The sequence below is a fragment of the Bombus pascuorum genome, chromosome 9 (genome assembly GCF_905332965.1).
Source record: "Bombus pascuorum chromosome 9, iyBomPasc1.1, whole genome shotgun sequence".
NCBI lineage: Eukaryota > Metazoa > Arthropoda > Insecta > Hymenoptera > Apidae > Bombus > Bombus pascuorum.
Genome location: NC_083496.1, coordinates 6,088,125 through 6,103,954, shown reverse-complemented (window position 1 = coordinate 6,103,954; position 15,830 = coordinate 6,088,125). Strand labels below are relative to the sequence as shown.

The window sequence follows — 15,830 nt, the reverse complement described above, 5'->3', positions numbered from 1 at the left end:
CCGCAAAACACGAAATTGACGTTTAATATCTTCAATAATTTTCATTTTCCACTTAATTTTCACTTTCAATTTACCACTTGTCAAAACACTGACGAAACGTTGTCGTAAGGAAACATAGACTCAATAGAGCAACTATTTCAATGGTTTTGGACATTCATAAAATATTATATTACTAATAATTTAACGTAAATGAGAACGAAAAATACCTTAAAATACATCATTGATACCTTCTCGATTAGAGAATATATTTTTAAGTAATATAATTAGGCGAATTAAAGTTTCTACTTGAATCGTATGGTGGCGGCAGTTGCGATCGCGACGCCATCTGCGCCACATATTTGAAACATCTTGTCTTAAAGACAGGCGATTCTTTTTCGTCCGAAGGCTTGTGGAAAGCGGCTGTGTGAGCGTCGTTCTACTTCATGTAAGTAACATGAAACAAATTTACATTCACGGCAAAAACGAGCAGTTCCATCACGGAGCGTTGTAAACTTCCACGGCGTGCCCGTACACGTTGTTAAACATTCATATTTTCTCGTACGCATGAAATATTCCGCGGAAAGTTTCCTTTGGCGTCCCGTGGCCCGCGTTACTTTTCGTTTCGCGACTCAAAACAATAGAAAGAAGGAAATTGCTGTATTTGTTTGGCCTCGTTCGCCTCCTCTCGGAGCACGCTTCGATTCATTCGCGAAATAAGGGACAGAATAACAAAAGTGAAGCGTTTGAGCAGTCTGTATGTCTCTCTCTCGACAGTTATTGCGTCTTAATAATACATGACACAATAATGGCCGCCTAATTCGTGTTCACCGGTCGTATATATCTGTCTTTTCGCGTTCAACGAGTACGAGAAGACATGCCATGCCCGGCGTGCATTAAGCAAAGGCATTTTTCATTCTCTTGGAATCTGTCGAGTATGGTTAATTTCGAAATATCTTGGCTGTGCATCGAGCGAGATCAGCCGATGAAAAATGTGTCCACGAAGTCGTAAAAAACGAGACCGGAAGTGGCGATCCTTAGCCCGGTAGAACTCGAAAGAGTGGTGCCATGTTAAAAGGTCTGAATTCGATTTACGATTCGAAAAATCCGTCTATCTTCCTAGCGCACTGCTTCAGGATATGCACGGACAACTGTCATGAGAGAGAATATATACGGTGGTACATTTTTTTATGGCTGTTTCCAGCGGTAGCGAACGTTTCGTAATTAATTACAGGGGGGTGCGCTCTTCTTTTATCGACTACCATTTCGCGAATGGCTCGTAAAAATCCGTGAGGGTTCGTGCAGTTTTCCTGTCTCTTTCGTGCCTCGTTTTCCATTTTCTCTCTCTGCTTTCGTTTTTTCTCTCCTGTGACCGCTTCTCTATCTTCCCCCTCCCGGCCCCTTTCTTTCATGCTCTCGACCATGGGTGCATCTTTTAAATGTCGTTACGATTTTTTTTTTTTTTCAATTCTTCACGATGTACGTAAGAAGTAGACGAATAATTTCGAACGTCGAGATAGCCGGTTGTAAAGCCAATCGAATCGGAAATCTCGATTCTTTTTCTCTTCGTGCTTTCGTTTTCAATTTACTCGAGTGTGCTTTTATTGTGGCTTTACACATATCAGCGAGGGAAAGTTGCGTGAATATTTTATTTTTCCGCGTATTGTTGATTTAGAGCAAAATTAAGTTGCGTTATCTCTTGAATCTGTAGCTGCGATCAAACTAGTCTACCATTGTAACTTCGATTATTCGTTTATCTTGATTCGCGTCGAGTAATATCGAGCGATATCGAATGAAAAAAATGTTGCGAAGGAAAAATCTTGATCATTTGCGTTCGATGAATAAACGCGATTTTTCGTGACTGAGTTACTTCGCTAATATTACTGCCGCCTATAAATAATAAAAACGCTTTGCTGGATGGTGTATTAAATTGCGATCGTAACTTTCCATTGTTTCCATCGTGCGAATTTTCTCCCTTTCTCGTCCTGTTTTATTTTCCAATTGTTTCGGTTGATTCGTTTGAATATCTTCGATTTCCTATAATCAAAATGCATTTCGACGTTCCATTATATGTATGTTTTCTTACCAGCGCGATGGTGATTACTAAGTATTTTCTGTGCGATCGAAGCTCTGTTCGCTCACCCATTTTCCACTTTCATTCTCTGTATCCCCTCATAAAGATATTTTATTTCTTCTTTATTGCTAACGTCTGCCATGATATTTCTGCTTTCAGGATCCGACATCAAAGTACCGGTTGCAATACTGAACTGTCTTTACGCGCGTCAATTGTGCTTCGAGGATCCATCCTGCAGCGCCATTCTCGAGATTATACCGAGGGTCTGTGGTCCAGAACTGGGTGAGTACTAACCAACTATTCTTTTAGATTGTTTTTAACTGGTATTAGAGAAAGGAGGGAGAAGCAAACATCTTTATACGTCGCAAACAAGTCGAATTCAACTTCCTGTAGAGCTTTCGTTAGAGTCGGAAGCGATTTCTGAACCGGCTCTCAACTGTTTTCTTTGATTTAAATAATTGCAGCCGAGGGGTACGATTGGATCAAGCTAGAGGCTCGCGAAGTCGAACGGTGTCGAGTAGTGGAAGCAGCTTTCCCTTAGCCAATGTAACGAGAAATAAAAAAGCGGAGCGGACCGAGGATACGGTCGACGACCTCGTACTTTTCGCACTTCTTTCTCTTCCCTTCGTATAGTCACCTTCAGTTCTTCCTCTTTTCTCTTCCGATTATTGTATCCGTAGAAATTATAACGGAAATCAGGTTACACACTGTCGCATTGTAAATTATTTTCAAGCTAGATATCAATACATGTAATATATTATGGGCAAAGATGATTATATTCTTCGATCTTACTATTGACGAAGGTTCTACGAGTTTCGAACAAAATTAATGTATAATTGATCGCGAACAGTTTCGGGTACTTGTACTTAAAAAGAGAGTCATAAATGATACATTATACACAGGAGCTATGTCAGCAGATATCGTTTATCGAGAACCGATAATTATATCCGAGAATGAGCGTAATTTGGATAAAATGTGAACCACGAGTATCAAGAAATCCAATATTAATAATTAGAATAATACTGATATGGTTTGATATCCATGACACGTTGTCTGAGCAATGCTGCTCCGATTTCGTTTACTGTAATCTCTTTTGGTGAGCAAAATGCCCGGCCGTGTCGTGCAAATAATTAAATCCAAACCGTGGCCAGATTAAATCTCGAACTTTTTGAATATTACGTATCCTCTAATCAGGTGCTCTTTTTTCCGATGTTCTTTTTCCCAAAGCTCGTAGTTTTACACGTCGCGCGAGTTATAACTCGGATAACTGTATTATGGAGTTTGTGCGCCGGGGGAATTACGTTTAAATTTAATGAACGATCCCAAAAATCGGGGCAAATACAGCCCTAACGTGGCTGGAAATTAAAACAAACAGAAGGATGACCCCCTTCAACATAATAATGGAATTAGATACGTTTTACTTTAACGAAAGTAAAATGTAGGAAAGACCGTTAAAACCTGCTCTTTCGTACGCGTCTCGGGAAAATGGGATTAATTCGTATTTAATTTACCGAGTAAACGAGGCTGGAAGCGTGATATCGTCGTGGTACACGTGCGACCGCGAGCATGAACAGAGAAACGCTTTGCAAAGCGAAGTAGATTAACATGCAGAACTTCTCCTGTGAATTACGTGTAATTAAAAAATTCTCAGCACATTGATTGGCACATTTTTAATCGCGTGCAATTTTACTAGGCCCTTCTTTCCCTCACAAAATTATTATATTTTTTCAAGGATTCACGTAGGAGACGAACGATCGAAATCTCGGCATAATTTAGAAATTTATTATCGAACGGTAATTCGATGATATAAACTACCATCCATTCCATAGTCGAGAGAGCCTTTTTTTCTTGAAAAATTAAATCGTTATTCTAAATAAAACGTTGGAAGTATGAAACACGGTGGAAAAAATCGCGTAGCCAAACGGGAGAGCAGCAGCAGTTGTCGAGCGAAACGGTTTATTTTCCGAATGACTGCTTCGGCGAATTAATTAGCGCGTTTTCTCGTGATTCAAAGCAAAAGCTTGGAAAAGTCCAGTTGGCCGGAAAGGTTCCAGTCCGAAATTAACAATTCGCGATTCAGCTGACGCACCGACCTCGAAAAAATGACGAAAACTATCGAGTGCCGAGTCACCACCACCATCGGCCATGGTTTTTATTACAAGTTAACTATTTCCTCGTCCATGGAAAAATCGCTTAACATCGTGAAAAATATTAATTTCGAGTAGAATCGTACATCTACATGCACGCTGGATTACACACGCTTGAATGAATCGCCGGCGAAAGTGTTTTTCCAACCATGAAACGTTCATTGCGTTTCGCTTCAGAGATCACAAATGAACAATGATCGATTAAATTTTTAATTCCGTTCCTCTTAGAAAATGCATATGCCACTTATCGTGTATTTAATAAATCATGACTTCGATGAAAAGCTAAGTGGCTTCTTACGCTGTCGTAAAAATAAGTAGTACAAGTAAATGAATTGGCCGACGTACGGCTTACCAAGAGAATTAGCAAAGAAATTTCTACTTCGTCGATTTACCGACGATCAGAAACGAATCTATGCTAGGAGAGTGCTATGTAATTTCGATATTTCATTGCGCAGAGATTCAACAGATACGAAAGAAGCTAGCGGTATCGCCTTCTGAGACCGTATCGAGGGAGACTCGCGTAAATTCTTCAGCTTGGAAATTCTGGGAGTCTGATAATTTTCAGAATACCTCTGGGAAATTCAAGTGAAAGGACATCGACGCGCTTTTTACCTTTTAGATACTACTTTCCTACTTTTACCGCGTATTTACTCGACTATTTTTATGGACAGACCCGTTCGCTTTTTGTTTTCCTATTGCTCTTTGTGTGTAGACGGAAGCTCGGTCGTGTAATTAGAAAGTTTTTATTTATATGCGCGGCACTGATTCCCATGGCGATCGAGGTTATCGTAAATTACGCTAAAATTACAATTCCCGGTTGCAATATTCCAGCATTTATGCTATTCTCGCGTTCGTTGGCTCGTCGGATTCACCGATGGACATTCATCGAGCTCATAATCATCCGTCCATAAACAGTGTGGCCCTCGGTACACGAATCGAGATATCGATCCGTGAGGCTTCCTGTTCACGGTCGGCGCCAGTCGAAATTTCAGCTGCGGAACGCATAGAGATAGGTCAACCGGAAGTTGTCGATGTACTCGACGCATTTCCAACCATATACCGCTGTTGTCTCTTAGATGGTCCCGTGCACTGCAATTTCATCAGCGCAATTACACTCGTAAAAGAAGTTTCGTAGTTAGCGGAGTTAGCGTTGCTTTGAAACTTATTGTTAGCTACGTTTTGTAAATAATTGCTGTTGAAACAGTTGCATTGTTGTTTCTACTTTCGATAATCGAATGAAACAACCTACGAATATAATATCTATATGATAGGATTGTAAAAAATCTGTATCGGCGGTTACAAAATTTTTCTTTTTAAGATAGTGATAATAGAAAAACTCGTAAGAAATGTAATATCGATCGGAGCAACGATTTGTCGAATATTTGTAAGTCGGCAGAAAACTGTGGATAAGAAACACGATATAGAAAGTACCAATATGAACGGTTTTCCAGATCGTTAACATTCCCTGAACAACCACAGGAGCTGCCATAATCTTATCCGCAACCCTTATTTCGCGCGCTAGTGCCCCATACGATGAATATTGTCGACCATAGCGGACCTCCATTTCGTGTTAACCTTATCGATGAAAATGATCGCTGGGTTCTAGGAAAATCTTCGCAGATAGCAAGCTGTTATTCCGTAAACTGCTTTCGGCGTTGATCTTACACTTAAAGCTTATTCATTCTCGACAAACTGGCTGTGCCAGTTGAATGTTTATTCGATATCGCTTGCATAATTCTGATTGAACGATCGTTTAATTGCGCAACTTGAATGGCCCGTTTCGTTCCCTTTGTGCACATTTCGTTCCTGTGCACTGTCCTATTTTAATTTACGTAATCGATTTTGTTGTTACCTGCAACCTGATTAATAAATGCTTTTACTTTATTCGAAAGTAGCGACGATTCGTCACTGATTTTCACGGCGTTCAGCAATAATTCCAGTTTCAATGGAACGCTTAAATTCATTATTTCTCTGTCACATATCGCAAAATATTCGTTCCGTTAGTATCGCATCGTTTCATTTTGCTTTCGTTGATCGCAAAATTCAAAGAATTTGCGTTTCATTCCGCGAGTTATGTCTCTTCGAGTATCCGGCTTTATCTGCTCGATACATTTTCATTGAAAATTTCACGGCAAATAGCACAACTACGAACGTTCTCTGTTATGTCTTAATATCGAAGAAACGAGCTTTCTTTCACCGTTCCTCTTCTCTTCTACAAACGTGCTAACGGTTACAAACGGATTAACGTTAAACCTTAAAACCGTCAGTGGAAAGTCGACAATGAAAACGAATAAAGTACCGTCGCTCGTCATCGTGTTAACGAAGAAAGTCCATGATAAATCAACGGGTGGACATCGTATTCGCTGCATTCAGCCATTCTGGCCGACAAGAAGGATTCAGTTTCCATTTTGCTGTCCGAAGTGAAATTTCGTGAACGTACCTTTCCAGCTTCCTGAGGGTTGTGCGCTTGACAGCCGACCCGCTAGAGAGGCTTGTCCAGAAAATCGGTCGATAGAGGATGCGTAGGAAGGGGATTCCTAGTCGATTTGGGATTTCGTGGCTTCTCGGAACCTCGGTCCATGTGTACGGATACTTGTAAACCGGCTGAACCTTATATGAGCCGGTCGTTCCGTTTGAGCACTCTTTTTCCACCTATCTATTTGCAGTTACACGGCAAGTCATACCGTGTAGGCTGCGATCCTCAGTAGGGGTTGCTACTCGGTGATGAAGGCACAGACGGAGGCGTACCAAGTATGCAGACGTCCAAAGTAATAACGTGTCGGCCAGAGGATATGGTATGGCAAGACTCTCTTATTAAAAGGCATCGGTAGCATTTTGCGGCTGGTACTACTTACGTCCGTAAATAACGACCACCCCTTCCTTGCTCTATCTCGTGAATTTTCTTCTTTCCTTTGTAATCTTTCGATTACGTTGCGTTCAAGGTTCGAGAAGGTATGATCATCGAGACGCCTGTGATTTGTGTGTCCTTTAATTTCTGGGATTCTCGGATGATTGATTTTGAGCTTGTCAAGGCAAACCAATAGCCTGTTTATCGAATAAAGACGATCGTACTAATGAGAATCGTGCGATATGATTATAGGAGATTTCCTGCAAACTTGACAGTTATGTAAATTATTCATTGATCGTTCTGATTCGAAGGGAATAAGTAATCAAGTAAAATAGATTAGAGCGATTCCTTGGGATTATAATTGCTAAGCTAATTGCTTGTTTCAAGCTATTTGTGTTGCGCGAAAAGTCATTACTATGCAAATTGCGGTATACTTGGAAAATTTCTAATTGACTTACAAATAACGCGTACAACTTTTATAATAGCAATCCCTCGAACCAAAGTTGTTTCGATACATTATAAATTAAAGGCTGACAAATCGGTTTAGCTTATTGTTAGTCGAATCGAGGATAGGAGTGGCTGCATTGTTAAGGGCCAATTTTCCCAGCCAAGATTAAGCTTTCCAATCTCGGTTGAAGCGTCACGTACGCGCCGAGATTTATGAGTTCCAGCACGTGCAGATTTTTATTCAAGCGTTTCCCTTTATCCCAGAAGCATCGAGCATTTTCTATGCTTAGTACTAATTCCTTCGTATCTCCAGCTAGTTTTCCAGTTCGAAACTATTTTTATCCGGATAACGTTTTTCTCCCTTTTGTTATACCAACCATATAAAATTAATTTTCACAATATATATAATATATATATGTATGTATATCTGAATGTAAATAATCGAATAATTATTTTACAAATTACTCCGGTTTAAGTAAGTAGCGTGCGCACACTTTTAGCCAAGCGGCGCAGAAATTACCTGTCGGCCGCGTAATAATGCACAGACTAGATTTAACTTTAAAATTCAAATGTCAAGTCGTCGTTAGAGGACCCTTGTCCTGTGCCAGCGCTGAATCATACGTCAGAACAATGAATAACGCGAAAAGGAATATTAACCGAAGAGAAAGGGATATTCGAATTCGCTTTGGAATCGCGATTGTTTGAAATCTGCAAGGCAGAAGAGGCTCCAAACGTTTATTTGGATTTATGAATCTTCCTGCACTTTTCCCATCGTGTCCCTTTCCCTTGCTCTCTCCGTTTCTCTGTTCGCCTTGCTTTGCTACCTCATCTCCTTTGCATTTCCGATTTCTCCTTCTGTCTACCGCCTCCTTCTCTTTTCGATTCTCCGCTTCGTCGACTAAGTAAAACGTTAAAAGGGATAGCGTGGACGTTCAAATTAATTCTGATTTATCGCCACATACTAATCCCGATGCTTTCGGGGCTTATCACTAACGCCGCGAAAGGTACACGCGCCGACCATTACGATCGATTCCACTGAATATATATGTACTGTGGGAAACTTAGAACGAGAACTTCCCGGGCAATAGCTTCGCTTTTTAACGAGCCGATACCAATTTATACAATCGACGAGGATAAATGCATTAACATTTTCTTTTAGGCCATTACCTAAATTCTTGACATTATCGAACTATTCGAATTCTACGTTTGGCTAATTTTTAATCAGATTTCAACAATATCGTTTACACGCGATTGTTCGAAACAATTGGCAAGCTTAAATGATTGTCATAATTAACGTAACGCGAAATCGTCGTGTTATTTATGCTCGCAGTAAATACCGCGTACAAATCGTGGCGCGTGTAACTGCACAAGCCGAAGTTTATGTTTCCTGTCCCATATTCGACAGTCTGGTTAAAGGTTAAACCGAACCCGCACCGGGAATCCCCGTGTCATTTGAAATAACGCTTTCATTTGGTCAACAGTTGGCCGAGCGAATGATTGATTGTTTGAACTCGAGCCAAATCATCGATTACGCCTGAAGGTATAAACGAATTTACTTGCTGTAACTGCGAGCCAAATTAATTCACCGGAAACAAAACAATACTCGACCATCCTATCAGATTTGCGTTTCTTCGCGATGGATAGATTCTATCTTACGGTATTTGCGTTCTCTCTTAGGCGAACTGGGATTATCACGGACCGATCATTCGCGTCTCACGCGGTCCATTTCAATCGAAACGAGATGTAACGTTCAGAATTGTAACGGCGATGTTGGGATTTTTTGAAACGAATCTTTTTGATTATAATAGGCGGCCTTCGTTACACGCGTTAGCCAACGTCAGCTTCGTTACTTTCAGCCTCGCGTTTCAGCAACCAGAGCTTAGGGTGTAATTTTTCCTCGAGTCAAGGAGAAAGGCAATTAATAGAAGAGGAATTCCGGACAGATTTTCAGTTTAGAAACGCTCGCGTTTCAGCGCGAATTCCAACGATGCTGGATGAAACTGATGACAAAGTAAAATGACTTTCGCATCTCGGATCAACGTTCGAAACTTGCAATATAATACCCTGAATTTAGTGTATTCGCGTTAATCGCTGTAACTGTGATCGATTCGTTTTATTTCGAAATAAAATGGCGAAAGATTCCCGAAAATATATTCCAAGCCTGGGCAGCTTCATGAATCGAAGGCGTTGCTCCTTTGGAAGCGAAAGTTTTTCAGTAGGTGTACTCTCAAGGAGAAGCTCGGCTCGAGAAGAAGCCATTTTCATTTAGTCGCTATCGGAGCTTCTATCTTAAGGACGTTTTTTTCACAACGTTCCGACGATCGTTTAGTTTTCATAGAAACTTAAGGAAAAAGATTGCCGCACGACGTAGTGGGTATCGTTAGCCTGGCGCTTTAACGTAAAAGTCTCCTGTAAACGTAATTTCGTTGCTAGCCGGATTATCTCGTTAACAGTGTATCGATAAGAAACTGCTTTAGAAAATCGAGAACAACCTTAATTCTTCCTTGGCCGTGCTTGTTCGCTTCCCCTTCGGCTCGCTACTTTTTCAAACTTCGAACAAGTCAGCAAGTTGCTGACGACGCGAATCGATGCGTACGAAAATCATATGTTGCGTGGTAAAAAATATCGATCGAGTAATCTCGTGAAAATCGTAATGTAAAATTCGCAAGGCAGGAAAACCGATCGTTGGCTCGAGGGCCACTTATCGAAATGCAAAAACCCATGGAAAATCCAGATAGATTTCTCGATTGGCCGATAACGAGGCAACTTAAAACTGCTTATCCTCGAGTATGGTAAGCCAGCATTGTTTAATTGTACGGTGTCGCGTAGAAATTTACGCGTTTGATTACGTGCACGATCGCACACGATTTTGCAACGATATAATCGGTGAGCACGATTACATTTATTGGGTTTAGCATGAGCCGTAGGGGCAATCAATTTGCTGCTTAAACGTTTATACGGTAAAATGATCCGGAATATACGAGCACGCGGCCCTTCGTCCCTTGTTATGGCAACCGGTAGACAAACCACCCTTCCGTTAAACCCTCGATCGTCGCTCTACCCCGTTCGTCGGGGGAAAATTCTGCCTCGTCGTTGGTTATTATGCGCACGAACGAAAATCACTTTGCGAACGAATACGGCAATATCGTTTCACGAGGACGTTGCGTACAATCTAATTTCTACGACGAAATAACTTGCCAGCCAAGTACACGCGACATTCTAGTCGTTATCCTGCTATTCGTCGAATTTACCGACGGTCGTTATCGGCCAGAGAAATGAAGAAATTTGGAGTCGTTTTGGGACGAGGCTTCCGAACGGTTGGGTTTTTATTCTACGTTATTTCTAGCGGAACTTTCTTCTCGGGGAATCTACGGTTAAGAAACGCGAGGCGAGCGCAAACTTTCCCATTGGTTCATTGGTTGCAAATCACGGACTGTACAAAGAGGACAAGCTGATTAGTCGGTCGCTCTGTTTCCCGAGACCCGGTCGGTTACTGCCTCCACTTTAAGAGTTTCTTTCGAATCCACGCGCACTTTCCTTCAAATGAAACGGTTAATTATTTCGTCGGCCGAGCTTTACCGGAGAACGGGAAACGTTACTTTTAAACGCGTAGGATTGACGATGCCGAGAATCCGGATGAAATCCGAGGAGGAAAGTTCAGCAAGTTTCATCGCCGTGAAACACCACGGACGTTTCTTTCGTCTCTTTTATATTTTCATGCTCCGTAACTTTTTAATCGTTCCGTGAAAGGCGGCACGGCTCAGGGATATTCCGTTGCGATCGCGAGAATCTCTCGGAATTTCGATTTTTCAAGCGAACGTTCGTTCGTGTCGTAGACAGAGGTTATTGTGAGAGCAAATAACAGGATCCTCGGGTTATTTAATTAATGGAACAAAGAATCGGCAGAGTATTATGCTGCCGGAGTCTCGCGGAAACGTAATTGAGGAGGAAATAAAGTCGGATCTTTTAGGAAAAGCGTAGAAGAGAATCTGGGCTACTGACGTCGAAACGAATCGGTTCTCGTTGATCCGCGAATAGCAATCCCCGAGAAAACTTGTGGAAGAAAGAGGAAGGAGATAATTTTAAAAGGAACGATGCCGGAATAAAACGCGACTGCTCGAAATCGAAGCTCAACGGTCGCTTGCCGCTTGCCGCCATTAATAAGCGCGGAAAGCGTGGTCTTGCCGTGGAAAAAAGCACCGATAAGGTGGCAAAGAGGGTGGAAACGGTGATGGGGACGGTAGAAGGATCCTCCCATTGTTCGAAAATACAATGTACGTTGTTACGGCAAAGCGCCGTGCACAGTTCTTGAGCACAATGGCCTAGGTAGGAGAAAGATAGCGACGGAGGAGGGAAAATTGTATGGCTGTGTACGGGATTCACACGTTGTGCACGTGTCTGCGTGTGTTCCTAGGTGAACATACGCCGGAGAAAAGCGGATAGAAAAAAGGAAAACGCGAGGATAGAAAGGAAAAGAGAAAGAGGCCTGGTGTCGCGTATCCTGCCTCCGATTTGTTCGAGATCGCGAGCTATCCGTTGGCTGCACATATTTTTTCGCTTTTCATTTTTCGCCGCCGATGAATTATAACAGAGGCTCGCGCCGGCCCTGGCCACGATCGGTTGTGCTTTTTATCAACGCACCGGTCTCTTCATCACGGCACGGTATTTCCGGAACGTATTCTGATAATTAAAGCGCGACGTGGAACAAGAGAGAACGAAAGGGAGCCCCACGCCGCGCATCAATGACGAACGGACAAGCACGACGATGAAAAACTCAGAATAATACAGAGATAAAAATAGAAATTCCAGGATTTATGCCGTTAATTTAATGTTTTGCGAAAGTTTTTTCCACGCCCCGGGTTTTTTTTTTTTTTCTCTTTTCAATAGCTGAAATATTACGAGGCAAGCAATATTTTTACCGCTCGAAAAACGAATATAGAAGCGCGCGGGTCATACGGATTTTATGATAATTATAGAAGAGAATGAGAGTCGAGACAATAGGGATCCGACGCGATCAAAAGCCGATGTCGCTCGCTTTGTAATCGTTCGAATCGAAACCTTTTTCCGAGGCTGTTTAATAAAAATCGGGAAAACGCGTGGCCATTTGATCGCGGAAGATTTAATAAACGTAGCAATTACATCTGCGGTGTGTGCCCTTTTTATCTTCGACGTCCGAACATCGGCTACATCCTTTGAGCTTTCATATTTTTACATCGCTTTAATCGTTCGATCCGGTGGTTACTTTGATGTAACAAATCCCAATAGATCGCGATACAGTCCTACGATTTCCATGTCTCCTGCGGGATACGCGTTTGTACTAGAACAAAACGGCTGCATTTTCACTTGTAGATGCTATGGTAAATTAGATAGTCGAAATATCGAGACTGAAATAGAGACAAAGCGATTCGACCCGCCGATAGAGAACGCAATTGTGCAAGTATTGATAAATTCATCCATATCGATTTCTCGAAGCGCACGGTACGTTTTTTCACAAACGCATTTCCCCGCGTTTTTATTTTCCTGACAACGTCGTGACTCTAATTTGTTATGTTTCGTTCTGCTCGATTCTATAAAAATACCGTACGTTACCTTAATTGAATTTCGATCTTTTATTTTTCGTCAACTTTCGAACGAAATTGAAAGAAGAAGAAATAAAATAGACATGAGACGCGGTCGTCCTCAATTAAACAATTCAAAAAGGAAAGAAACTAATTAGCTATTCTGGCGTTTATGATATAATGGATAAGAGAAACTAATAGCCGACCTGGCGTACGAGTACGAAATGAAAAACAGACGGGAAGACTAAAAGAAAAGAAAAAAAGAGATAGTAATTCTCTTTTTTTTTTTTTTTTTTTTTTGGCGCACGTAACGAATATGGAAGTTCAGGTTGAATACAAAGCAGAACTATCGCGTTCAAATCTCCGAGCGTGTATTGCGAAGAACATTTCGCAACATAGAGACGAGAGTCCTGGTAAAAAGTTGCTAACCAGGATCTCGATATAATAAGGTCGTTATCTCCGGTAAAAAGCAGGACATTTTCATCCGAATTAAAGTCGTTACTTAGGAAATAATTCGGCCGTTTTAATGAAAGCCCATCGAGAAACGTTTTCCTCACTCTGACGATTTCCACCGCGGTTATAAAAATCGTAAAGAAGCTACGAGTTTCTTGCGACGTTCTTTCGTAAGACAAAAGAAGATTCATTTAGCCAGGCTAACCATCCGTTTCTTGCGAAGAAAACGTTTGATCGAAAAATGAGACTAAAGAAGCAAAGTAAGCACTGTCTCTTGCTCGAGCAGGGAGAAAGGATCGGCAAATTGAATCGTTTAGACGAAATTTTCAACTATAGAGCTAGCTCTGTATCAATTTTATGATTACCCAGGCTAAGGTTATCGACCATCTTTCGAAATTATGAAACGAAACGGACACCGTTTCTGCCTATCGTAGTGAAAATTCCTATTTAATTCGGTTAAAAGGTAAAATCGAACACGGTGGTTAGCTTTGAATAGAGATGAAGGTATCACCTGTGCTATCCATGGAGACAAGGGCACATGTTTCGGATAGTGGTTGGTGGTCCACCTCGCAGAACGCAGATGGGTGGTGCACAATCGTACAAACGTATGTACGTATGATCTCGTGGCGTTCTCTCTCTTGCTTTCTCTGCATCGCGTAGTTCCCTGAAACCGCTATCTAACAGTGACCATGCGAGTTCTCGTAGAGCATGGTGCATAGGCGCGGTATGGGAGCATTAAACGGGAGAGACAGGACGGTATCAGCGTCGGTGCAGCTGCAACTGCAGCTGCCAGATCCTCGGTTTTGTGCAATATCGTGTATTGTGACGATTTGAGCGTGTTCACGACTTCTACGCTACCATCGATTCAACCATCGTAGGATAATACGAAGCAAGTTTTACAACGTTGTTTCCGTTGCTTTTTCTTCTTTTTTTTTTTATTGGTCCCCTTTTGTTTTCAGAGAACAATCAATCTTCTAACCGTGTCGTTTCTAGTCGATAGCGGACCGTATACTTTTTATTTTCGCCACGGTTGATTTGTTTCCTGTTTTATTAAATCTGTTTTGATATTGCCTCGCAGTTTTCGAATCGTATCGGTTTCGAATGTTGCCGAATTTTATTTTCATTGGCGATACGCCACAATCGTGTTATTCTCGCTGAAACTATTTTCCTCCGATCGGTTTCTGTTTCGCTTCGTTACGATGCGCAACTTTCCACGTATTACGGGATAGGAGATCGGTTGATACGATTATTCTAAAGTGGTACTAAATTGTCAGATTTAAATATCAAAGAGCGGGCAAGGTACCGGGTCAGAGTCGGTCAGACCGTTTAAGGACAAAGCAGCGTTTCAATTTCGCAAATTGGCCGCCTAAGCATCTGCAATTCGGGAAAAATTCCTAGCAGACGTCAGTGTGCTTTCAGTAATCTTTTGCCGCGTTCCTATGTATCATATTTATTTGTTATTTATTCAACGAAAAGTTGTTTCTTTCGTGAACGAAAGAGCGAGATATCGGCCGAGCAACCTTCCTACACTACTCGCGCAACGATTTTAACGGTTAAAATATTTCCTCGTTAAAGCAGTTTCAACTCGCTCTCTTCCTCGTCTTTTTCCTGCTCGCGCGAGATTCCCCCGTACGCAGATTAATTAGTACAGCGTCGTTCGGAGAAAGAATAGGAACGAGAGTGCACCTTAATTACTATTCCAAGACATCGTAAGTTTCGTAATAACCGTGCAGCAGCGGCGATGGGGTATAAGTAATGAATCCAGATGTCGTCGTCATCGTCGAATGTCAGATCGAAAAATAATGACCGAAGTGGAAGTTTCAATTGCGCTTTTCCACCCGCTAACGGAATATTAGCACGGCTCTGCGATCCGATAATCTCGATTTATCTCGATAACAAATCGCGTCTGCAATACGATGCAGAAACGGAAAGAGAAGAGAGTTGCTAACCTGGGAGGAGGTGACCCATTTCTTTATCGCGACCAGTCTTTTAGACGTTGATTCGAAGGACGCCGATGATACGATTTTCGTTGGGTGAATTTTTTGAGAAGACTCGGCGAAGACGGCAACGTGCAACTTGTGGCATAGATTCGTCGCGAACCGATGAAAACGACGTTAACCATCGGCGGCGTCGACGTCGTCGCGACCTAATTTAAACGTTCCGTCGACGAGGAAATAAGAGTGCTGGTGCTGGCATGGCAGAGAAATAAAGGGAATGCCACCGGGGAGGAAAGAAGAAAAAGATTCGTACGAGCCGGAGTTCCGGCTACAAAGCGGAAAGTAAAATTCTCTGGCAGCCAGAAGTTAATGTTTAATTTAAGATAGAGC

General features: G+C 41.8%; 1 protein-coding gene across 2 annotated transcripts in view; it reads left to right on the top strand.

Annotated features, from left to right (window-relative positions):
- LOC132910788 (uncharacterized) overlaps positions 1-15,830 on the top strand; it is a 222,320-nt gene that overhangs the window by 86,109 nt on the left and 120,381 nt on the right. For both annotated transcript variants that reach the window (XM_060966791.1, XM_060966793.1), the window contains one exon: positions 2,210-2,332. In XM_060966791.1, the coding sequence (XP_060822774.1) occupies positions 2,210-2,332 (123 nt within the window). The remainder of the gene's footprint in view (positions 1-2,209; positions 2,333-15,830) is intronic.